We start from the raw sequence: 26,704 nt of genomic DNA on the forward strand, positions 1-26,704 counted from the left end.
TACGAGCAGGGACAAGAACCGACCACACACTACAAACACTGATAACAACAATACAAAAGGGGTGGCCAGCCTGTAAGAAAGATGTACCTGTTGAAATAACCCAGTTCCAATCTTTGCAGGATGAACTGAGCACACAGGAGGGATTGGTCTTCAAGGGAGAGAGAGTGGTGATTCCAGAAGCACTCCAGGCAGATATAACCCAGCGAATTCACTCAACACACATCGGCACAGAAGGGTGCCTCAGGAGAGCTAGAGACTGCGTCTACTGGCACGGTATGAACGACCACATCAAAAAGTACATCGCTACATGTGACATATGTCGGTCTGTGGATGCAAAACAACAGAAAGAGACACTAAAACCACACGAGCCGACCACGAGACCATGGACCAAAGTTGGGACAGATTTATTCAACTTTGAGGGTAGGGACTACCTAATAACCGTTGATTATTACTCCAACTTTTGGGAGATAGATTATCTACCTGATACCAAGTCGATTACTGTGATTAGGAAACTAAAGGCTCATTTCGCACGTCAGGGAATCCCAAATATTGTTTTTTCTGACAACGGGCCCCAGTACAGTTCGACAGAGTTTGCCAACTTCAGCCGGAAATGGGAATTTCGACACCATACCTCATCACCTGGCTATCCGCAGGACAACGGCAAAGCTGAGTCTGCCGTTAAAACTGCCAAACGACTCATGAAAAAGGCTAAATTGGCTGGACAGGATCCATATTTGGCCTTATTGGACCACAGAAACACCCCAACACAAGGTTTGACTACCAGCCCTGCACAGAGACTGTTAAGCAGGAGAACGAGGGCACTCCTCCCAATAGGAGACAGATTGTTGCAACCCACAGTGACTGACAACAAGTTAGCACTGATGAAAAACAGAGAGAGACAAACAAAGTACTACAACAAGACGGCGAAGGACATGGACACATTAAACCCAGGGGACTTGGTGCGAGTCCAACCTTTTGAACCGCACAACTTATGGACCAAGGCTAGAGTGTGTAACACTCTGGGAAACAGATCCTATGATGTGGAGTTGGACAACGGCAGAGTCCTCAGAAGGAATCGTCGCCATCTGAGGCGAGCTGTGGCGGTCAAAAAAGACATGTCAGCACATCTCCAGCCGGAGGGGCAGAACATTACTGTGCCGACACAGAGCAAAGAGAACACACAAAACAGCACTACCAGGTCAGGACGGGTAGTACAACAACCTGGATATCTGAAGGACTATGTATGCAATTAAGGTGTAATATGTGAGTTATATGTTGTGATTTGTTTACTGGTTAGAGAACAGACCAAAACATCTGTGATAATATTTTGAGTTATGGCTTTGTAATCTGTTTACTTGTTTGGAAACAAAAAAAAAAAAAAAAAAAAAAAAAAGGAAAAGAGAAAGAGAAACAAAACGGAAAAAATGAATAAAAGTAACACTAAAGGAAAATAGAAAGAAAGCTAAAAAAGTAAGTGGAAGAAAGAATTTTTATTTTTGAAGAAAATGGTGTCCAACAAAGAAATGTCATGTCTAAGTTTTGTTCCAGTTGTAAACTGAGTTCTCAACTTATGAATAGTTCATTGTCTTTGTAAAAGAAAAGGGATGTAGCAATGGGAATTGCATTTACCCGTGTGTTCCGCCCGGAGTCTTGGGAGTGTAACACCGGAAGGTGAAAAGTAGAGACTCGTGACTGCTTGTTAAGAGTTTAATAAAAGTATACCTCGGAGGAGGGAAAGTTCAACCGACCATCTTGTGGAATTTATAGAGAGAACAAGATGAAACAGAGTCTTAATAGCTTACTTACAACTGGGCTCGTCAGGCACTCTTCTTGGCTGCAGTGGTTATTATTATATTTACATGCTTCCAGCTCCCGTTTTTGCTTGATGACAGCTCGTACTTTTCCTTTTTCTCCCTCCCTCGCTCACAGACACATAACGGGTATGGCAGTCCATTCTCCCTGCAGCACGGACTACACTGCCTATGATGCTACATTCTTTAGAGCTATACCGGTAGCATTCTGCCTATTAGCTTAGCACAACAACAACAAAAAGGCCTCTCTCACCCAGGAAACACGCAGAGAGAGAGCGTCACCCTGTAACCATGGCAACCATAACGCTGCCACCTGGAACAACAGAACGTAGCTGTCAAACAAAACCCAAACAGTCCTGACCCGCCACAATATGAAACAGAGAAGTACCGCCGTGTAATCCATTTATTTCAACAAAGTAACTGTATTCTAAATACCACCTTTTTAACTGTAACGGAATACAGTTACTCATATTTTGTATTTTAAATACGTAACGGCGGTACATGTATTCCGTTACTCCCCAACACTGCTTACTAATTGTAACACAGCAAATAGGAATTAAATTGATATAACGAAATTCCACCTTCTGTAAAGTCCTGTTGTTCTGTAAGCTTAAAAGGTTTAAAAGATGGTTAAAAAAATAGTAGTGAGTGGATGTGTAAATGTTTTTCCGGACCAACTCCAATCCACTTTGTTGAAGGAGGGACTTGTCATCTCACCTCACCTTCATAAGCATGCACAATTATTTTTTCAGCCTCTCTTTTGCAACACTGAAACAATGTTTACCTTTAACTAACTTTAAAAGAGTTACCAGTAGCTGTATTTATGCATCCTATCCATACAAATGGAATATTGTGGAATGATCCTTCTGTTAACTGGACTACAAAGCTTCAGTTCTTGTGTTTTCTTGGAACACACAAAGACAGAACTGTGTTTGACCTTGATTTAGCCAAGTCAGCAACTTGATTTAGCTCACTAAGAGAAAGTATGATATCAGCTTTTGCTAAACTTGCAGACTGATTTTGCGTGTTGTCTTGCTATTAAGGTCAGTTTTCAAAACCAGTGGAGACATGAGGAACGACAAAGTCAAATATTAACTTTCTAAATTATCTCATAAAACGTCTGGCAGTTCGTATCTCGCTCAGGCCGCTTATTGAAGCAAAACAAGGATAATGTGTCCTTTACTTCCATCAATATTATCTTTAGGCTAATAGAAACTTTGATATCAATGTGGCCTATCACATCGCCCGTGTACCCCTAGACAAACTGATTCAGTTGTTTTAAGTGTAGGTGTAGATATGACCCTTGACTTCAAAAACACATCTTGCGCATCAACCGAATGATGTGTCTATATGTGAGGCATACTTGCATAAACCCAGGATAGCCTTTCAGCGGCTGTAAATACACAACCATGCAAGTGTAAATCATGGTGTATCTTGCTGTAGCAGTGACCCGTCTGATATCTTGTTAAACGGTTGCCTTGACACATGCACATGCAAGCACACGATAAATGCAAATACACATGCATAGACATGGCTATGGAGCTTGTGGCTGTGAAAACCACACAGTGAACTTTAGACATGTTTTGAGGGGTGTATTTATAAATGGCGAGCCCACCCAGCCTGGCATGCTTCAGATGCTTTGGGTGTTACCAGAACTGGCACCAATAAAGGACAGCAGCATTCCTGAAGCTCTCAACACTGGAGGCAAAAGGGCCAACTATAGCAATATTTGGGGTTCTTTATGGTCTGATACACAAGGTTTCACACACTAGTTGGAGGAATTTGTCATCCTATTCAAATCAACACTTTTTGTTGGAAAAGGTCACTCGGGGCATTTTAAGGGACTGGGCGTGTCTGCGGCGTTGACTGATCTGAGTGTATGTCAGGTCACAAGGGCAGGATCATCCTATTTAGCATGTCCAGAAAATAGCTGCTCTCCCTCATGCACAGCCCTCTGTGTTCTAACACAAACACACACTAAGCAGACTTGGGTGGAAGTCTCCAAACCCTAACCCGGTGCAAACTTTCCATTCTCCAATCTGTGGTTTAAAACAAAATACATCTACTAGCTTGTTTTTGGTACGCGACACTACATCAAATAACACACAAATAAATTACAACAGTTTAACAATTTGAAACCACATATGAGAACGTGAGAGCAGAAACTGAAATGTTATGGCTTGTGATTGCCTGAGCTGTGAGTCATAAGGACTTTTTTCTTTTTTTTAAAGGTCAAATTAAGGTTTTCTTCTGTTCTAAATCAGATTATGCTACCAGATCAATCATAATAACAATAATCATAATCACATATTAATATTTTAAAAAGATGATAAATCACATTTCATCTACGTCATTATGCATACATCCAAACTAAGCTATGGATTTACCTTCATATTTACGAGCGAGAGTTATAATATTGATTTTCTCATTAAACTCTTGGCAGGAACATGGATAATGTCAAAATATATTTCTCCAATAATTTTTGAACTAATTGTCAAAATGACATCTCAGTGCAAAAACTGAAACCCCTTCTGTGTCAGTGGGGCACAGACCATTCAGACCAAAACATGGCAGCACATTACAGTAAGTGCCGCCATTTAACCTTAATTACTTTATCACAGACACTGAAAATGTAAATGAGTATAATAAAGTCCTTCCAAATACTCTGCAGGTGGTGTTGTAATTGGCGTTGTAAAACCTAAGGGGAAATAATTTTGCTTTATAGGCTGAGAGAAGATGCCTCAAGTCAAAAGAGTGCAGCAAAGAAAAGCAAACGGTGGATGTCAGAGTAGAAATGCCCACAGAGAGTTGCGGTGGCCAACAAAAAAGGAAGAAAAAGAAAGATGGAGGTAGCAAAGATCATCACAAACCCCTCAATGTGAGACAGACTAGTGAATGTGATTCTGATTCTGTCTACAAAGGGAATCATACTTGAGAGCCTTATTTATTATTTTTGCGTCTGTACATATAGAAACCTGTCCAGTTTAAATGAGAATACAAACCCTTGCATGTAGCCTAATTTTAGACAAGATTTACAAGTTCAGTTCATTTCAATTCATATAGTGCCAACTCACAATAACAGTTGCCACTATATGGCACTTCATTTTGCAAGTTTGGTGGGTTTTTTTGTCTACAGTAATAGAAAGAAAGCCTCAACAATTAGACGACCCCTATGATCAACCATCTGGAAAGCATAGGTTGGATAAAACTCCCTTTTAACAGGTAGAAGTCTCCAACAGAACCAGGATCAAGAAGTGGTTCCAATTTGCTGTGACCAGTTGGGTTCCTTCAAATGTATCATTTATCAGTCAGTTAGCTACACACATTTCTACAGAACCAAAAGGAAAAAGGCCTCTGTAAAAAGAATAGAGCCAACAGATTTTGGTTGTTATGAAGACTTGTTTTAATTGTTGTTATCAAGCCAATTTAAGTACTTTAAGGGGCTTTGAAGCCATGTGGTTATGCTTTGACTAAAAACCTAGAGCTATAGTTGTAGCTTCCTCACTTCAGGAACACAATGCTTATATTAAAAGTGAATGTGTAAATATGTGAGTAGTCAAGGATATGGCCCATTTTGAAATTATATTCTGTATGCAGAGTCTAGGCTCAGGAAATTAGATCTTAGGAAGCTGATACTCTTTATTCTTTTTTCTTGAACTTGTCCAGAAGAGCGTCAGCAAGTTCAGGTCACAAGTTACGCATCATAATAAGCTCATTTATAATATAGATGCAACCAGACTCTACTGCAGGAGAATGCATGAGTAGATGAGGATAGGAAGCACTAACCTGTGCAAAAACCATAATCACTAACTATAATCAGGTGAAGAATGGGTGCTGCTCTCTTGTGGGTTTCTAAAAATGAAGATAAACCACTTCATTACAGTGAAGAAAGGGAGAAAATTTATATTTTAACTACTTGGAACTTTGAAATTGTGTTAGCCTTTGTGGGAAAGTTGCATTCTTTGTAGCGGTGAGCTGCTGCCCCGTCTGCTCCTCATTACTGCTTTAATGATAGGCCAGGTAACTGAAGCAGAACCAGCTTCAAAAATTCAACTTCTGTGTTTGCTTTTCTATATTTGCCATCTTCCTTATTCCCTTCCACTCTCTCCATTTTACTGCTTTTTTTATTTATCAAGTAATTTTTTCTCCATTTCCTTCCATTTACCACGCCTGTTATTAACATCTTTTGGCATAAAGCCTCAAGACAAAAATTTCAGACAGCGCCATTCTTATCGGAAACAGCTTGTTAGGTGTGAAGCCCCTTTGCTGTGTGCCACACGCTTAGTTACAGCCTGCCTACATTACGTAAAATATTTGGATGAAACTGCTGGAAACTGCGGCATCAAACAAAGCCTACACTGTTCTGCTCACACAGACACAAGGGTGGCGACAAAGAGCACCAAACATAGCGTGTGATGGGATGCGGTGTATGGACATTCGCTTGAATCCTCTTATTTCTCCCTCCACAGTTTACGACGTGCATTCTCTCAGTTAAGGAAAATATCCTTGTTTTACCATGTCTCCTCCTCACTCTTGGACATTTCCTCTGTTTCTCCTTTCTCTACTTGCCTTATAGTGTTCTTTCACCCTCTTATGCTGAATCATTTTCATACTGGCTTTCAAATTTTTTATATGCCCTTCTGCTAAATTCACAAGCTCATCAACCCTCTTGAAGACAGACAGATGCCCTCCATTTAGCCTCCCTCGTCCTGCAGTTTCTCCGGAGAGCAATTTTCTAAAAAGCTCTTAAAGGTTCTTCCTGTCTGTAAAGCTCACAGCAGCCACTCCCACAGGATGGATTCTGGTCTGCGGATGAAGAAGAAATGTTTGTAAATATACATTACATCACAGTTGCTTCATGCTGAAATGTCATTAATTCTCACTGATATAACTTGTTAATAACCAGAGTGGGAGGGCGGTATGATCTCAGTTTGGACGGTGGGGGATTATTGATTGCGCTCCTCTTTTTCTTTCATCACTGCAGGCAGGTAGTGAAAATTTCACAGAGTTTGTCACACGTAACAGGTCTTTGTTTGTCTTTGCAGACAGCAGGCATTGAGCTGCAAAAAAACCCCCCCTACACCTAATAAACAGTAAAGTAGCACTTCTGTCATGCAGGCATTCGCTTATGCAACAGTTTCCTGTCTGCAGACCTTCTAAGGACAAGAGGAGACAATGCAATTTATTTCCTTTGCTGGTGCTGTTATTATGATTATGTTTCTGTGCACAGATCCAGTTCTCACTAGGAGTGCTGAGCTCTAAGATTTCACAGCTGTACTGTCTGGTTGTGAGCAGTTGTAAGCTGAGGGAAACAGTGTGACGGAAACACATCTGAATGCGTGCATGTCTAAATATATACATGTGGTAAATGAAAATAGTCCAGTTCCCACTGGCTTAGAAATCCTGAAGATAACCAATATTACATTTACAGAAAATTCTCTGTGCACACTATGTGTACCATTGAAAAAAATCTGTTTACTTTATCATTATGCATGAAAACCAAAATTCATAATTGTAGATATGCATTATATAGGTTATATACTATAATCTATATAATGCATATCTGTGTAATACCTTTATATCGGCTTCTTTCTCTCCGATCTTTTAGGAGATAAATGAAAAAGAGCTGAGTGCACAAAACATTAAAACTTTGCAACTTTGCATATCATTTGTTTGACCCTGAATACTTTGCATGCTTCTGAAAACATGTAGGACTAGTTTTTGATGATGCTTCAGTGATTATACACCTGGTCAGCCAGACAGTTGATCGGATGGAGCTGGCAGAGGGACATCACCCTATATTACTCCACCATACTCTCCTACACAGCGAAACAATTGCAAACATCACAGTGATGAAGCTTATGCTCTTTCATATGCAGCTGTCCAGGGGACAGTACGATGAGGTTTTCCACTGCAGGATCAGTGAAATCCCATCCCTAGTGCAGCTGTGCCCTGCTGTCCTCAGTGGCCAGGATCAACAACACAGGCACGTGATGCCCATTCTGGGTAAATGAGAAGAGAGAGAGAGAGAGAGAGAAGGAGGCACTAAAACACTGAAGGTCTTCCTCTGCTTCTCATGCTGGCTGGGAGCAGCACGCAGTGTGGTAAGAGGTTTTGGGTGGTCACCTCAAACAGTGAGTGAAAAAAAACTGCATTAGATAAGTGCAAGTTCACCGCAGCAGCTTGTTTTACACACAGAACCAGAGCGGGAGAGATGATGGCACTCGTGCAGAGAATTAGAGGCATATGGAACTGAAAGAGATACATTTGATCGCTACATCTGGTAAATATGTTTAAATATATCAAATTCTTAACTGTTCGGGTCTGACTTGGTGTAATTGTTTTGGTGCACTATTGAATAAAATTGGTGATCTAAAGTTCGAAAGGTTAAAACAAAAAACAGTAAGAATAGTCGACAGTACAATCCACAAAAAGAAGAGTTAGATATAAAAAGCCTACTAAGAAATCTCATCAGTTACAGACCAGTTACAGTTGCTGACTTTGTCTCCTTCTGCTGAGGTAATTGTGCATTCCCAGCTGCTGCATGCTATCCTCTGTACACACAAGATGAGGGCATATAATTGCCACAGATCCACGAGAGCCAGCAGAGGGCTAACTCACAGCTCTGGCTACTCCTCACGTGGCACATACACCTGACATGGCATCATGTGATGTACACATACTAAAAGAACATCATAATCAAAGTAAGAATGGGCTCTAATGGTAGGGGCTAAATATGATACTCAGGTATTTGACAGAGGCTGAAGAAGTGTCCACTTGGAATTCCACTGAGACATTTTTACAGTTCAGCTCTGTGTGCGCTGCCAAAATTGAGAACCATATGGCCATAATTTTCACATGCCTACGCCACTTATAATATCTTGACACATCTACTGAATGACTGTCATACCAGTGACCCACAGTTTGTCTCTGATAAACACAACCTACAGCGCATCCCAGGGCTCCGAACAAGGTGGGAAAGGCAAAATCTTGTCTAGCAAAAATGAAAAGTTCCCACTGCCTCTATTTATGAGACCGTTACGCTGCCAGAAAAGATAAATGAAATTCTCTCAAGTTTGCTGAACATGTTAACAATAGCGGCATTCTACTTCGGTCCAAATTTGGGAAAGAGAGAACAATTTGAAAGCTTGTGAGGAGCTGTCAACCAGATGCCTTCGGCATTTTAGACAGAGGGGGAGGGCGCAGAGGTTGGAAAATGCCTCTGAACAAAAAAGCCATGGTTTTAAATGCCTTTCTCCGCCTTGTACTGGTAAATCTGAATCTTCCTTGGCCTTTTGTTTGGCCAGTGTAAGCTGTTAGAAAAGAATTCAGACAGGGTGTGTGCAAAAAAAACAACTAATCTATGGTCAAGCGTGTGGTGCTGGCATGGTGCTTGAATTGATACTGGCACTATATTGCGCTCAAGTGAGTAGAACTGACTAAAAAGACCACTTGTCAGGTAAATTTCCATGTAGTACACAGTTTAGAAACAACAGAACAGCTGATTACAATATGAACCATGCTTCTGCTCTAATTCTGATCTAAATCTAAATGCTACCAAAGATGCGTTACAGTACTGTGTGCACCTCAGATGAAAACATGCCTTTGAAATCAATCCGATATCTTGCTGGATGCACTTTGACCTTTGGCAGCACTCAAAGACAATGTAAGACAAGGGGGAGTCGGGGCTTTGTACGTGCTGGATGTGTGTGTTTTACATACCTCATATCTCTACTGTTTACGGTACACATACTTGCAAGATTAAAACTGAGTCACTGGAGCATCTTTTTATTAGGTAATGAAAAGGCTGCAGCTTAAAGGGGATGTTTAAAGGAATGAATAAGCTTAGGGGAGTGTTTTAAAAACCATGTGGATGAGAAGGAATTCCAAAGTTTGTTTCAGTAAAGCTATAAACTGTTTCAGCTGTTTCAGCTCTCATACTGTGCTTGCGTTTGTAAATTCTGAACTTTATAGGAGAAAAGAAGAAAACAGCAAAAGCTTAAGGAGGACATGTATGGCCAAGAAGAATATGGGGTCAGTCTGCCTTCAGTTTCACTTGTACATGTATCTCCTCTTGGAGACAACGGTGTCTGTAAGGCGGCAGCTTGTACAACAGAAATGATACAGTCGCAGAGTCCATCTGCACTCTGGACCCAGTCGCTCTTCCAACCCTTGTTCTCACGCTGCCAAGGCACAGTGCACAAGTCTCCCATAAGCAATGACAGACACCTCTTTGTGTGAGACGACAGACTTTGAGTGATTATAAAAAAGGACAGCTCGAGAGCTGCGATAAATGGAACATTTATTACGAGGGATGAATGGAAAAAGGGAGGCAGTGTGACATGGCAGAGGAAAAGAATCTAAATGCAACTGGAATTATACTTCCTAAATTCCCTTTTTCCCTTCCTAGCTTTTGGTATTGAATACAGTTTACACATCAGTTAGCCACATGCCTCATTTCACACCTACGCCCCTAAATGGCACCAGCCCGTGGAATGCAGGGTTCTTTGTTCATGATTAAGGCTCTACATATTGCTATGACCATTACGTGCATGATAATGAGTCACTGTGTAACCATCTCAAGTGTCTATCATTCATTTTTTCTTCCTGTCTTGCCAAGCTACAGTTTCCCTAATTTGGGGTAGAGGGCTGAGTGTGAGATTAAAACACACACGCCCAGTCTGAATAATTCAACTCCTGAGTCAGCATGGAAACATTAGACTTCATTCCTCTTCTTAACCATTTAACCAAAAAAACAACTAGAATTACAACCACCAGTCTAACTGTAACCTTATAGAACAGTGGTGACCAATTCACAGAGTGCTGAACTGCTTAAAAAGCATATCACCAGTAAAGGTGCATTGCTGTCCTGCAGGTAATGAAAAGTCAAGGAGCTTCACATAAGAAAATCTTTGTGTTTTAAAAAGTACACATAAACAGTGCAAAGACTTTAGCATCTACAGCATTAGCACTAAGCTAAAAATACTTCCTCTACATAAATGGCACAGATCTTAATGTTTTGATGTGACAGACAGAGAGGCTGCTTAGTGTTTCCTCTCCAGGCCTCCCCTCGTCTGTCCTGTCCTGCCCTGGCCTGCCCTCTCCTCCGCTCTGCTGAATGCCACACAGTGGCTCCAGTGGAATGTGATGACCACGGATTGAACAAAGCCCTCCATTCATGGCCCCTCGTCCCACTCTGGAAGTTTGCAACTGGGAGCCTTGATCACAGAGTGGGGGATGGCTAGAGTCCATCCACCCCTTGCCCATCCTGTCAGACACACATTGCCCTTCCCTGTACCACCACATGATAGCCAGCCACCACGCAAATCAAATCAATCCATTGCATTTCATTTTCTTTATTTGCAACATTAATTAAAGTAAATAGATATCGCTCACAATGAAAACGCTCAAGTGCATACTAGGGTAGATGTAACCCTCTTAACTTCATCTTTTAAACAGTTAAAAACAAAAGCAGCTCGCATTGTTTCTGCTACAAGTGTTTTATGTGATGTCCTTTTGTGAAAATGAATAATTATCTGTGCACTTTGGAAAGAAAGCAAATGGCAACAAGTGCAATTCATTTTGTGCCAACCACTAACAACCATAATGCCTAATGATGATAGATCAGTATTTCCCATCTTAGAATGGGTTGGGTATAAAATAATGTCAACTTTAATGCTTTTTTTTGTTACCCAGGACACATAAATATCTGTTGCCTGGATGTCTGTGCATCTCTGCTTCCTCTGTCTGAGTATCTAATACAATATCCATTTGCCTGCTTTATGGCGAGGACCTTGAATGCTCTTTGCTTCAGACACTTGCAGACATCAGACTGCAGTAGAAAGTTGCCATGCAACTCCACACAAACATGCACATGGCAAAGAAGCATCTTAATAGGTTTGCATTGCTATGCAACATTTAGCGTACTGAATAAGCTTCACAGATATAGTACAAAATGTACAATAGTATACACATAAGGCATAAATGACACCCTGTCTATATAATATGGAGCACCGTTATTTAGTGTAAAGAATAAAAAAAACACTTCACAAGCTTCAGTAACAACCTTCTATAATACTGTAATAAGATCACGTTCATATTTTAAGTACATAATACACAAACAAACACACACACTGCAAAATTATATCACCATCTTTGTACTTTGACAAGATAAAAAAAACATGAAACATGCAAAAACGTCAAAACACAATAAGTGGAATAAAAAAATAAAACTTAATACACTTACATCTAACATACATCTAAATAATACTGACCACTTGGCAGCATCACATAAAAAAGGGACTATCTAATCTACTAAAAGCCAACTTGAACTCTGTTTTAAGAAGGCCTAGGAATTTGGTTAATATCACTGAAGATATTGGAGAAAGGGTGTATTTTCAGGTTTTCAGATTGCAACCATGATTTTTTTTACATTTATTTTGGTTATATTTGTATAGAATAGTCACAGTAATGATTATCTTGGGGTGCTGAGATGAAAGAATAGCATAGAAACTAAATTAAATTGCAATCAGAGGCTGGATTTCATCTATAGATTTACATTTTTGTTGCATTTTTGACCCACCACTACAAGGAACTGCTTTGACCCCTCAGGTTATAAGAGCCTAAATAATTCACTCAACATCATGATACCACTGTTACCAAAGAAGACAAACTGGAGGACTCACAATATAGAAGCACAAGGATGAATGTGTATTATGGCTATTAGAAGAAATCATTAGAACACACAGAAGCACTTCCTTGGGTGACTACTGACAATCTGTGATAAGCTCAGGAGGCTCCTGTGATTTTCCCACCTGGATGCTCCATTACCACAGTGGGGGATCTCTAATATCGTCATTAGATTTAATGGTTCATTACATCTTCTGTATTGTTCTCCAGGTGTGGCCGCCCTCCTCGTAGAAGGATCCATCTAGAATTCATGAGAGGAAACTGATGCCAGTATAATGGCCTGCATAGTCGGGCATAAAGACAGCTAGAAGTCTAGTTTATCTGTTTGACCCAGCAGTCAGGAGTGTAAGCAAAGCACAGGAAAGCACCTCATATCAATCTTGCCAATAGAGGAAGCTGTGGTACAACCAGAGGCTTGGACAATTGCCAGGATGACATCAAAATAGGTGGGGTTTGAAGAAGTGAAAGCACTAGGGGCCCAGGGAGGGAACAGACAAGGATTTTTTTTTTTTTTTTTTACTAACTAGGAATGTTTAGAAAACACATCTGACCTCCTCCCTCGTCTATTCTTACCCAATCAAGAGAAGGTCAGTGGTGGAAAGGAAAGGACACGACCTTAAGGGATTGTGTGTGGTGAAATGGGTGTGTTGCTACATATAGTAAGAAAATACGAGCACTATCACCAAGTTTGTTTGTTTGATATTTCTCTGTGAAAAGTTAAAAAAGTGCCGCAATTATCCGCTCTGGTTGTGAGCAGATTATAACAACGCCACAGCATCCTAACTTTGCAGGATATAGTTACAAAATGTTTCAGACGTGCAGTTGGTTGTGGTTGTCCACACTCAAGCAGAAGGATCAAGTTCTTATTTTGTATCTCCAGCTATTTTGGTAGTCGGGTGTTTGAAGGAGGACACTGGTATCTGCACAGCTTATTAAAGCCGATCTCTGAATTCGGAGCACCGGAGCATTGTATGTCTTCCAGTATTAATGTTGCAAAAGAAATAATATCAAAGTACATGTCTACATGTGTGAAGCAGTGAATGCTGACTGCAGGTTCAGTGTATTTTTCTGCCTGTCCAGTCCAATTTGACAATTCACTGCCACTTTCATTGCAGCCAAAATGAGAAAAATTCAAGGATTGGACACCTCTGCCAAACCACAGGACATAAATTACAAAAATCATGACGCTATAATTTCCCTGCTTGTCATTTTTTCCCCCACAGCAATATAGCTTGACTGCTAAGTGGCTACTACTGTATACCACATAAGAAAAGGAAACTATTTCTTAAAACTTCATACTATGACTCAATTTAGAAGCTCTGTTTTATTAATGGTTTTATTCCACTGAAGATTACAGCCTTCAGTTCTGTATCACTGTACTCTAAGCGGAGTAGACAGCACACTTGCTCCCTCAGACATTTCTACTGTGCAGTAATTAACAACATACTCTCATGGGCCACATGGCAGGAGTATATATAGGCCCCTCTTACATTGCCTACATGTTCAGAGGCCAGTGGGGAGCTTCACTAGGAATCGCTTTTCCAGGGGACACTTGCAGTTCTATCCAGGGGAGGAATTTCAAACGCAGGCGCGCTTTTCGTGCTTTTCTGGGGTGTATTTATAGTGAATGAGGTCAGGGCAGTAGAAGCGTGTGGGATGGCCTTCTTCAACCTAGCCATGTTAAGTGATGCCGCGGGCTGCAGGGGTGGAGCAATGGCGCGCCATTCCATTCTAAATCTAAACCTGTATGTTTATGACAATAGTAGCTGAGCACGGGCTGCAAAACTGTGCACGTGGTGGCCACCAAGACCTTTCCAGTTATAAAGTGGACAGGTCTTGGAGGAGGTTCCAGGGCAGGACATATAAACCTGCAAGCCAATCACAAATTCTTCATTAATAAGCTTGAGATTTAATTATGTGATCTCTAAAGTCGGGTTTGATGGATTCGTTTGTTTGTTTTTTACTTAAAGAAAAAGCTGTCAAAAAAATTTGTTGCCAAAAAACAAATATTAATTAAGCTTGTCAGTACAGTACACCTTAAATACCTGAGTACATAGATCAAATTCAGACTGGACCCTACTTGGGGAATTACACTAATTTACTTCCAGATTGTAAGGGTACTAACTTCTTTCATGTAATGAGGATAAGCTAACTAAATGATTGCTGCTACAACAGCATTTAACACAGCATTCGTACATAAAGGGACAGCAATATAGATGTGATTCTCTACAAACATGGAGTTAGAAAACATTTTGTGCTTGAGCCCTACATTATTAGTGTGTAAGTGCAATGTCAGTAAGATGGAAAGCTGATCTCACTGAAAGTTGCTGGTTAAGTATTATCATACAGCCAGGGAGGATGAGAAAGCTCTCTTTACCCGCCATAATCTTTGCCAAGTAAAGTTTTAAAATTATTACAACATTAAATAATTAGCAGTAGATTAAATAACATACGGTGGTTGGAAAGACCCCAAAATAATCACATTCAAAGATTTTGTTCAGATTACACTTCTATGGTTAAGACAGAGCTAAATAAATCCTGGTTACACCTTTCCTTGTCCCTGTGGAAACCAGGCTATCATCTGTCCAGCCCTACCCCCTCAGAACAGATTAATGTAAACGATCCTCACTTCCAATGGTAGGTAACACAACACAGATTATTATTCTGTGCTACAGGGGTTTGTGTGGACTCTTCCTGCGGCATGAATCATTAAACAAGTAACTGTAATCAATACAGACAGCTTGGTTCTCAGGGTGACGGTGAGCTAATGCGTGCATGCATGGAGACCAACTGAAGTTGACTGCTTTAAAAACAAAGCTCCGATTGCTTCCCTTCTATTAAGGATTTTGATGACAAATGGCTTGATTAAGCTACAGAAAGCAATCGATCATCCGTAAATAAATTCTTTAAAAACTGATTGGGGTGTATTTTGAATGTTTATCTTGTTTAATGAAGAAAGAAGAGAATAGGCAGAATGTGGAGAGCTGTAAGTTATCAGTGAATAAAAAAAAAAAATCACAGTTCATGGTGCTGTGGGTTTATAATACAGACATTTATTTGCTGTGTTGTTTTCACTGCATTTTACTTTTCCACTTTAACTGTGTTCCTGATAAGCTGTGCCTGTATTGGTTGGAAAGTGGACTGGAACTTTGTAAAGTCACAGGAGGTCAGTAGGATTTTATAAAGAAATCTAATAAGAAGAAACATTACAAACACTAAAGTTACATCTGTCCCGTGGACACATTTTGTAACACTGGTGCATTTACTAGTCCAAAAAAAAGCACCTGGTCACTACTAATCTGAAAATCCTTGGCACAGTGTTGCAGTAACCCATGGCAACTGCTTCTGTGTCAACAGAAATCTTGAACAAGGCCAGCTGCTGCTGTCCAGGACTGTGCAACACCATTGGCTGGCTGAATGAATGACTTGCTAACTTTTCTATTATGCATGCCAGTTTACCTTTAGTGCGTTCTTGAGCTCATTCTCAGGTAAACAGAGCTGAGAGGCAGCTTGTCACAAGACACTGTCGAGCAACTGACAAGCGTTCATCTTGGTAAGGCAGTTCTTTGTCTACTTTGATGCTTCACCTGAGTTCTGATTTTATTTTCCACCTTCTTACTCTAATGAGCCATCTAAACACGTTTTTTTTGTATACTTAACCAACCTACAGAGTTTGTAAACTGCTTTAAATGTCTGATCCAGGTAGCTAATATGAATATGTAAACTATTCAAATCAGTTTGAGAACTTTTTTCTTTACTTCGACTCAGGACCAGTAGTACCACTTTGAACCCTTGCAGGCTTTGAAAAATGGAGTTGATTGGATCCACTATGACAGCAACGTACGCTCGGCCAAAAAGCAGCCACTTTCTCCCTGCCATCTCCACTATGGCATCCAGCTATCGAAACCCCCAGGCAGCCCTGGTCATGAATCCCAGTGCCAGTCTGTGGAGGACAAACAGCTATTACAAGAGCAACAGCACTATCCCATCCCCTTCCATACAACGAGAGAATTTCGATCTGGTTCGTGCCAGGACGGTGTTGTACCCATCCAACAGGAGCGCGCTGACCACCCGCTACACTCCAGATGACTGGTACAAGTCCAACCACAACAACTACAGGGAATCCGAGTCTTCCCGGAAAAGCGCAGAGAGACTAAGAAGAGACACCATCAGGCTGATGCAGGATAAAGAGCAACTGACCAGACGAACCCAGGAGAATACCAGCAAGAACATAGGAGAAAGGCTCAATGACATTGTCTTTTGGAAGTCTGAGCTGAGCCATGAGATCGACAACATGGTGACAGAGATAGCAGCTCTTAATGAGGTCAAAAGGAGACTAGAGAGAGCCTTGGCAGAGACTGAAGGGCCCCTTCAGGTGAGGCTGGAAGGAATATGTTTCAATGAGCTACTTTGAATTTTTTTTTCACAGGTGCACACTAATTTTGAGTGATATTATTTGAACATTTAGCTTGATATTTTTTAGTTGTTTGAGAGAAAACATGACATAACACTGGTCATACTAAGACTGAGTGCACGCATATTATCAATCATCCATATTATGCCAGTTTTAAAGCAGTCCTCTGTTTGGTTGTAGAGACAGTTTTTGCATGATCCTTTGCAACCCTTCAAAATGACGGTGCTTTCACTGGGTCAGTCCCATAAATAGGTCATCCTAGTGCCCTGTTCGAATGACCATAGTCCCCCTGAGAGAGTTAACTTGATCTGGCTTTATATCTGATGACCGTGACACCTTTCTAGACCAATATCATGTGGCATGAGACTTTCTTAGAGACTTCTCCAGGTGACTGAAATTGGAGTATGATCCAAACATGTTGCAGAACTTAGTATATGTACGCCTTGACATTGATATAAATTGTGTTTTTCTTTACAATCATATTATATCCCACAATCAATGTTAAATAAAGAAAATGTTCTTTATGGATTTACCATTGCAGCTTGCTTTAGTCAAAATAAAATTTTGCTAACAGGTGTCTCAAGAGTGTCTGTACCACAGAGAGAGGCGGATGTCCATTGACCTGGTCCACGATGACGTAGAGAAAGACCTCATAAAGGTAAAATAAAAGATCAGTGTGGTTATATATACGTTTGGGACTCATGAGACCAATATGACTGCAGAAATAAGAAAGTTGTTATATTCTTTCTACCTGTGCTAAAAAAGGAGGTAGAAGTCATAAAGTCATGTCAGGAAAGGATGAGGCGACATCTGGACAGAGCCATTGCTCAGCTGGCGTAAGTCTGACAATCTGACTGTGCAGTTTGACATGTGCTCAATTTATAAAAGTTTTCATTTCTGTTTTGCGTTATGTGATTCATTAGGTCAAACCGAGCAGCTCAACATGAGTTGGAAAGAGATCTGAGTGACAAACTGACAGCTCAGAGGATAGATCAAAGGTGTCACTATTTAAGGAACACATCGGATGGTATTGGCTATTACAGAGGAATTGACAGACTAGACCCTTCGTGAGTATAATTATATATTTGAATATCTGAACGATTCAATTATATTCGATGAAATACTTGATATTGCTGTCCAGAATTTGTTTACGCTAGCATGAAATGATAAATTGTTGTGTCCAGATAAATATATAAAAATGTTAAGCAGTCTTGAAGCATTACTGTATATTGGTGATTTGTTGCAAGTGAGATGTAAATATTTTATCAGGCGATTAAAAGTTAATAGTAATGCCAGGAACATAGTGAAGCTGCACTTACGCACACCAGGGCTACAATATACACTCACTGGTTACTTTATATGGTGCACCTTGCTTTTGCCTTTCAAACTAGCTTAATTTGTAGTGCTATTGATTCAACGTGGTGCTTCCAACACACTGAGATCATATTGGATTGACATCTGGTGAGTCTGGAGGCCATTGTTGTATTCAAGAAACTAGGCTGAGGTGATCGGAGTTTTGTGACATGTGTTATACTGCTGGCAGTATAGACTGACACTCTGTGGACACGGCCAGCAACAATGCTCAGGTAGGCGCTGGTGTTTAACTCAGTTGGTATTAAAGGGCCTCAAAGTGTGGCAAGAAACCAAAACACCATCACCATCAAACTGTCGATATAAGGTAGAAAGGATAAATGCTTTCATATTTTCATTTATATATATTTTTTTATATGTTTCAAATTCTCACCGTACCATCATGTAGGAGAAGCCAGTTTTCCAGTCTTTTATTGCCCACTTTCAGTGAGACTCTGAGAATGGTAGCCTCAGGTTCCTGTTATTAGCTAACAGGATGGCACCCAGTGTGGTCTTTTGCTGCATCGAGGTTCCCCATGTCAAGTATTCAGAGATGTTCTTCTGCACACTGTGGTTATAATGCATTATTATTTGAATGAACTTCCTATCAACTTGATGCAGTCTGGCCATTCTTCGTGGACCACTGACACTAACAAGGCATTTTCATCTACAAAACTGCCGCTTGCTGGATATTTTCTTTTTCTCATGTAATTCTCTGAAATTTCTAGAGTTGGTTGTGCGGAAACATCTGAGTAGATCAGCCCATCTGGTACCAACAACCACGCCATGTTCAAAGTCACTTAAATCACCTTTGTTTTCCATTTTGATGCTCAGTTTAAACTTTAGCAGATCATCTTGAAAATGTGTACATTCCTAAATGTACTGAGTTCCCACCATGTGATTGGCTGATTAGTTTTTTGTAACCAGCAATTGAGCAGCACCTAGTAAAGTGGCCAGTGAGTGTAAATGATGACTTTAAGTGTCAGCTTCACCATGTTCACCATCTCCCGTTTGAATACTAGCAATTGCTAAAACAAACAAACAAAAACTTTATGCAATTTTACATGATTGTCATTCCCAATAAACATTTAAGTAACCACAACTATCACAACCTAACAGGTACATGAATGCATGTACCTAAGACTTCAGGGTAAATCTAATGTCTAACTGTACAGTTATACTACAAAAAACCCAAACAATCATATTGTGTTCTTTATACTAGCTCACTTCATTTTTGTACCAGTTTTGACGCATTTTAAGCATTTAGGTTGAAAGGTTTTTCACTAAGAATGGTACCTGAAAGTTTACTAATCATAGTAATTCTTTGTAATAGACTTACTATATAATCTGGTTTATTATGATGGGCCCTTGAAGGTTTTCATTTGCTAACAAGCCCCTGCCTCTCAAAAGTTTAAGAACAATAACAATGAAATTTGGCTAAAATAGCTAAAAAGTTTTGTGATATCTGAAAAACTCTTTTCCAAATGCATCATGTTCAAAACCAGTGGGAGTGTTGGAACATGCTGTAAATGCATCTAATTGTTTCTCTGTCAGAATCTCTCTGCCTGACTCGTGGTCCAAGTTTACAGATGACAACATCCTGCATTCCCAAAGCGAGCGAGCTGCCTCCCACAAGCTCAGGGATGAGATAGAAATCCTGCTGAACACCACTTCCAATGAAATGTGGAACCAGTTCAACAATGTCAACGTAGCCTTCACCAACCGCGTATCAGAAACCGCTGATGCCAAGAACAGCTTGCAAACACACCTGGCTAAGGTCATCACCTTTTCTGCATGGTTTATTTCATAAAAGACAATAATATCTTGATAAGTTTATGTAACGGGGACATTTTTTTATCATTGTATTTTAATCGCAGCGTAATGAATCACAGCCTGTTCCTAATTTTATTCTTATGTTGGACTTCGTTTTTAATTATTTCACAATGTGAAATAAAACGTGAAATAGATTATTAAGAAAAGTGATTTCAGAGGCAATCACATGGTTTTATTTTAGGGGAAAAAAGAAAAAAATCAATTCCTTTTTTCTTATTGAGTATTTAACTACATTTGCCACTTATTAGGAAGAGATCATATGTCTGTACAATCCTTTCCCCCCCTTCCTTCTAAAACTCTCTATCTCCATCAGCTGTGCAGATTTGCCCTCTATGGTGGATTATATGGATTATACTTGCAAAACATCCCTGTCAAAGGAGAGGAGAGGAGCTGCAGTAGTTTGTTCATTGCTTGTGTCACATTCTGCACTCTAACCCATTGATTTCAGGTTGCCATCGAGAGCTGCTGGAGAGTTCGAACACTGACAGGAGTGATATGAAGCACAAGGTCTTCAATAAACCTCACTCACTGTCAGCTGTAAGAAGTAGCGATTGGCTGAAATGAAATTATTTCAGATGGGGTTAGACAGAGCAGGCTACTGTGCATGTATGTGCCTGTGTTCAGCTGACTCTAAGTCTGCAGCTTTGTACATGATCCTGTTTATTGAGATTCTCACATTTTCCCCTCTTTTGGCTTCGGGTCAGCCTTTCCCTTAATTACCATGCCTAACTCAGCTATGCTTACATGATTGGAACTTTCAGCGGCTGTATCACAATTTGTTGTCTTTTCATGCAGACTCTACAAGAGATCTTTCAGACTGAGATGCTAATTGAGTCGATAAAGAAGGCTCTCAGAGATAAAGAGTCCCCATTAAAAGTGGCCCAAACGAGGCTGGAGGAGAGGATCCGCAGACCCAACATAGAGCTCTGCAGGGACAATCCACACCACAGGTAGTTTGTTCCACATTTCCAAATCAGATGTGATTTCAGATGTTATTACATTTTTCCTCCAGACAAAAAGGTTTTGAGTTTCAGTTACTTGCACTAAAGGTGAATAGAGAAAGAAAATCACCAAACCTTCTAGATTTGTGCTACAATCAGCAGACACCAGCTGGTCATGGTGAAGGACAAAAAGCTGTCTGGTTTTAGGAGTCAGGAATGGTAAATGGACGGGTTCCCATATGGCGTTTTTTTACTCTGAGTACTCAGAACGCTTTATACACGTTGCCACATTCACCCATTCACTCCAATTTCTACAAGCACTTTGTTCTATGTAAGCACTGTCTGTCTAAGGCTACGTTCACACTGCAGGCAAAAGCACATCAAATCCGACTTTTCTGACCCTATGTATGACAGTGTGAACGGCACAAATCCGATATTTTCAAATCCGACTTGGGTCCCTTTCGTATGTGGCACTGAATCCGATACATATCTGATGTTTTAGAAAGCGACTGCTGTTTGAAAGGTCATGTCGCATTAAATCCCTCTTTTACGTCACTGACACAAGACAGACGCCAATTATCAGCACCGGAGAAGCGCCCGAGAAGACATTGTGAACACTTCCTGGCCATCCAGTGTAGATGTCAGTGAAACTGTTGGGAAAACAACGTTGGAGAAACGTGAATATTTTATTTGTACTGTATAATCTGCAGATTCTTACAGAAATCTGCAACTATCCTTTAAAGCACCGCTCCTCTCTAAAACAGCAATAAGGATAATTATTAGGCCATATGTAAATAACAAAATAACTTTATAACTTAAAGAACTGAAGAAGCTTCTCGGATGAGAGGTGAAACGTCTTCAAGTAACTTAAAGAAGTCCAGACGCTTTTCTTTGCAAGCTCCTTTGACTACAATGACTTGGATGACTGAGAACCTTCACAGACATTTATAACTTAAAGCAAAATTGGGAAACGTAAAGTCAGAAACAAGTCTTTATATTAAGGGCCATCAGTCAAACAATACTGTTTGGTCTGGGTCTAAACAGAGCGCGTTGTGAGTGACGTCGTCTTTTGCGCGTGCGGGCCGCTTTGAGGGTTCACACTAGGGTGCGTTTGCTGTCACGTTTTATTTGTAGTGTGAAAGAGCAGACAAAAAAATCGGATTTGATCAAAAAATCGGAATTGAGCATTAAGTCCTGCAGTGTGAACGTAGCCTAAGATTCACACACATTCATACTCCAATGGACGTAGGTGACCTGCCTTACCTCCTGAGCCAGAACCCCACCTAAGAAGGAAAACTGCTTTCTGGTGGTTGATATAACTAGTAATTATGTGGTAATGCATCTCAGGCTATTTTGCAATGTAGTGAGTGCCTTTTGTATGTTACAAATTACTTCAAGGAGTGAAGAAAATTATGCAAATATACTATTTCTCAATCAAGAATCAAATCATTGACAAAGAATGCACTGCTTTCCCTGATTTTAACCGGCTGCCATTTGTACTTTAAACTTAATTTTTAACGTCACTTTTAGTTAATCAACCTCATTGAGTGACAAAGTGTAATACCAGTGAATTATTGCCAAAAAATGTTTTTTAACTTTGTCATTTGATACATTTTAGAGGGGTTTGGCCTCTCTGTGGTTTAAATGAACAATAATATAAATTATTACCTTTAATTGCAAATCTCACAATGTCATACTTTGGAAAGTTTCCTTAACTTCTTTCCCTATGCTGCAGATTTGACAGTAAGCAGTCTTTCTCTCTCTAATTATTCAGACTTGTGAGTGAGGTGAGAGAGATCGAGGACACTATTCGGAAACTTCAAGAGAGGCTGATGGAGGCCGAGAACAGTCTGCAGATTTTGGTGAAGACCAAAGTATCACTGGAACATGACCTATCTGTCAAGGCCAATTCGCTTTTCCTGGACCAGGAGAAGTGCATGAGCATGCGCAAGAGCTTTCCTAGCATGCCCCGTCTGGTGGGCTACACCTAAAACCAAGTCTTAAAAGGAGGACCATTGGAAGACCAATGGAGTTATTGTTTCTGTAGGTTTGGAGTGGTTTAAATGAAGGTGTGGGTGACCTAAATGTAAACACGATGACTTTAAAAGCAGATATGCAGCAGTTTATAAAAAGAAATAAGAAAAGGAATCATATGTAATGGCAAAAACTTGATATCTACAGTTAAATACAATTACACATATGTTATGCTACTAATGTACTAAATGGCAGAAACTTGTGTTCACACTTGCAACCTATATATTAAAACCTTTAACAGAACTATTTACTGTTTCACACTTACATAGAGATTAACTGGTCATGTTAAAGGAGCCCTGTTTTAACTATGAATAGATTATGCTGATTTTGTTTGTGACTGTGATAGCACCTGAGGAAAAAAAGAGGTACTTATACACTACCAATTGGAGCAAGGTACCTTTATGTATCTAAACACTACCTTAGCGACAAGCCTCGAGCCAGTGAAGCACAAACAAGGACATTAGTAGCATGTGACGACAAACCCCAAACAAAAAGCAGAGAGTTATTTGCACAACACAGTGAGTGACCTAACTGTTATCTTGGACGTGGCATGTACGAAACACTTACTTAAGCAAGTCTGGCACTGAGACTGTAAACATACACCTGTAGTTTGGTTAGCTCTCCTGTAGGACCTGAGCCTCATAACTTCACATCAGTCTCTTTCTGTCACCCGTGTTCGCTGTCCCTCTTGGGTCAGTGTCGGCCTGCTCCCGTGCAAAGACGCTGCCATTTGTATTTGTATCGAGTATCAGTTTCATTTCATTTTGTTGGTATAGCGAATAGCTTTCTGAGCCTAAGCAAACTTTGGACACACAGATACAAATGCATGCACTGTAAACACTACTATCACAGTCCCTGACTCAACCCTTTGTGCTACTCCACTTCCTGTATAACCTTTGGCCCTACTGAGGAATATAAATGTCGCTTGAATTGCCAGTAGTGTAAGAGTTTAACCATTGTTTGTATAGTCGTCACCTACTGTAGAAAACATACCACCAAACCACCTGAGCACGCCAGCTGTCTTTGCATCCTCATCATCGTATTACACTTGTCTATAAAGCAGATATGCCTCGAAATCAAAAAACGTCTCATTTTAAACGAGCGCCTGCAGACAAAATAAGTGGAATCTGGAGCCAGACACTAACTGGATTTGCATACTGGGATGAAACAGAATCAATGTGAAGGCTAAGCCGTAAAGTTAAAAAGTCTATCTCAGATCTAACTGGGTCTATAAAATCTTTTTAGTGGCTACACCGTTAAAGAAAAAAGCACGAAAACATCTGTTTTTTAAGTGGAGAGCAATTTCACCATAAAGATTCCTGACTGGGAGGGCGGAGTGATTATAAAGCTCAGCCACCTACTGTATGTGTGCATAACTTGCACTTTGATTGGGTGTAATCAATCTCAGGGCGATGAGTTGGTTTCCCTTCAGTGCAAACTGGACAATGCTCAGGAGCATTTCAATAGCAAAAAGATCTCTGATGTGGTTTCATACATGTATGTGTGTTTAATGGGTGTGTGCAAGCCTGCCTGTGAGCCATCTCCTAAGGCACCATAGTGCAAAAGAAAGGGGCCTTGTTGTTTAGCGCACATCAAAAGACTCTCTGTTTTCACCACCTTGCCATTAAATTTATACTCACAGATAGCAAAAAAATGAGCACCACCTCCTCACCTCCTCCTCCTCTCCTGGATTCTGTCCTTACTACTCTTGCTTTATACTTCAGAAATACATAATAGTGGCAAAAAGTGGAATGTACATTCACTCTTACGCTGACTTTGAGGTTATGGATCCCTGTCTGTGTGGGACACAAATAGGTCTTTCCATTTGACCTGATCTACCACCCCCACATACCACATTTGGGGAATGTACTCTGGAATTCTTCCTGCAGTCCAAACATATTGGCAGTTTATTTTTAACAGCAGTTCTTGTTATAGATGCCCTATGCCCCATGTTATTATATGTTTCTTACATACCATCATACCATGCTAAAGAGCTGATCATAGAACACTTGAGATGGTCACTGAGCGTGTTTTACTCCACTGTAATTACAGACCTGGACTGAGAAAGCATCGCTGAAGAAGACAAGTAGTTGATGCCACTAGGAGCTATTTTTTGATATTATGTTATATGTAAAGCAAAAAATAGCTCATTAATACCACATTAGGTCATAAACATGCCATAGGTGCCTTATAAACATTATTACTAACATCAATCCATTTTCTTCTGCTTATCTAATTCAGGGTCATGTTTGGGCTGGAGCCTATCCCACCCTGTTCAGGTCACCGGTCTATCACAAGGCTAACACAGAGAGACAGACAACCATTCACCTTCACGGCCAATTTAGAGTCACCAATTAACTTAACATGCATATCTGTGGAGTGTGAAAGGAAGCCAGAGTACCCAAAGAGAACCTATATAGACATGAAGAGAACATACGAACGCCACACAGAAAGGCGTCAGCTGGCTGGTGGATCTGAACCCAGAGCCTTCTTGCTGTGCGGTGATGATAAACATTCTGATTTATCTAGTCTAACAGGTCTTTGTTGTACACCTTGACACATAACCGAACATTTTAAAACATATCTATCTCTTTGGTAAGTTGCCACGGTTCCCCTTGCGTTAAAAAACAAAGGAAAAATATTCATCATCATCATATATGATAAGTGGGAAAATATATGCTACCTTTGTTGTCAAAAGTGGAATGGGCCTAAAAAGACAATGTGTTTTTAAGTTGAAAAAACTGTCAACTATAGATATTTCAGAGTCATAACTATTGGAGAATTTAAAGCTAATGTTGTTAGGAGGTTGTGTTTTTTGCTGATGCAGCTATGCTGTTAGAAATAACACATTTCTCACTTCATTTTCATTCATCTCAAACTGCTGGAGAGCGAGTTTGAACCGACAGCTAAACATTCATGGGAACCAGCTCTTCCTGCGGCTTTTGGATCTGTGCCTAAACAATGAGTTTACCCAAGAGGTTATTTGGAAACTCCGTTTTGGGGCTGTAAACTTTGTCTTTCAATATAGTCAAAAATGTTATAGTCAGAACATTCCATTGTTTCATTTGGAACCAGTTTAGGTGTTGTTTAGCTCTCCAAACAGCTTTAAGGACAACCCAAATGCTCATAAATCATAGTCCAACACCTCTGCTAGAATCATTTAAAGACCCATAGATTAACAACACCTTTGTATCTTTACAGCAGATAACGGAAAAGTTTAATCTATCTATAAAACCCCTTTTTTTGGTACCCACAAATTTATAGTCTTATTTAATAGAACTAGGAATAAGACCAGCAAAGATCTAACACAGGATCCTTCCTCAAGAAAGCTGAAGAACCGTTCCTAAAGAGTTCTCTTATGAGAAAGCTTGCCTAAGATAGTTCAGACCATATTAAAAAAAATAATGGCAGTCACTCCAAATATTTACTTTCAAGCTCCTTAGAACTGTACAAATTTTGCCTAACACGCTGTATTTACATGTATGTCTGCACCTGTTTCAGTAAATCATGTGCAAATAGTAAAATATAAGGAACTGAGAGGTGTCTCAAGAATTTTACACAGTACTGTACGTAAGCTCAAATTCACTCCCTGCACTTAGACTCCTTAAATTCCATCAAATCAGTTTAGGGAG

The 26,704-nt window shown here is 40.1% G+C and overlaps 1 protein-coding gene across 5 annotated transcripts; it reads left to right on the forward strand.

The window, feature by feature from the left end:
• Nucleotides 1-7,904: 7,904 nt before the first annotated feature.
• On the forward strand, nucleotides 7,905-23,315 carry tekt3 (tektin 3). Of its 5 annotated transcripts, none has more exons than XM_087845126.1 (8): nucleotides 7,905-8,094; nucleotides 16,269-16,875; nucleotides 17,489-17,572; nucleotides 17,680-17,750; nucleotides 17,838-17,981; nucleotides 19,819-20,041; nucleotides 20,893-21,047; nucleotides 22,813-23,315. In XM_087845126.1, exons 2-8 carry the CDS (start codon nucleotides 16,309-16,311, stop codon nucleotides 23,027-23,029), a joined length of 1,461 nt encoding a protein of 486 aa, XP_087701252.1. In that variant the 5' UTR covers nucleotides 7,905-8,094; nucleotides 16,269-16,308; the 3' UTR covers nucleotides 23,030-23,315. The 5 variants fall into 5 exon arrangements, with proteins under 5 accessions (XP_087701252.1, XP_087701254.1, XP_006791004.2 ...); XM_087845128.1 differs by having other exon boundaries at nucleotides 16,299-16,875; XM_006790941.3 differs by lacking the exon at nucleotides 7,905-8,094 and adding an exon at nucleotides 15,573-16,053.
• Nucleotides 23,316-26,704: the final 3,389 nt, after the last annotated feature.

The sequence above is a fragment of the Neolamprologus brichardi genome, chromosome 8, assembly GCF_056152115.1.
Source record: "Neolamprologus brichardi isolate AB-2024 chromosome 8, ASM5615211v1, whole genome shotgun sequence".
NCBI classification, from domain to species: Eukaryota; Metazoa; Chordata; class Actinopteri; order Cichliformes; family Cichlidae; genus Neolamprologus; species Neolamprologus brichardi.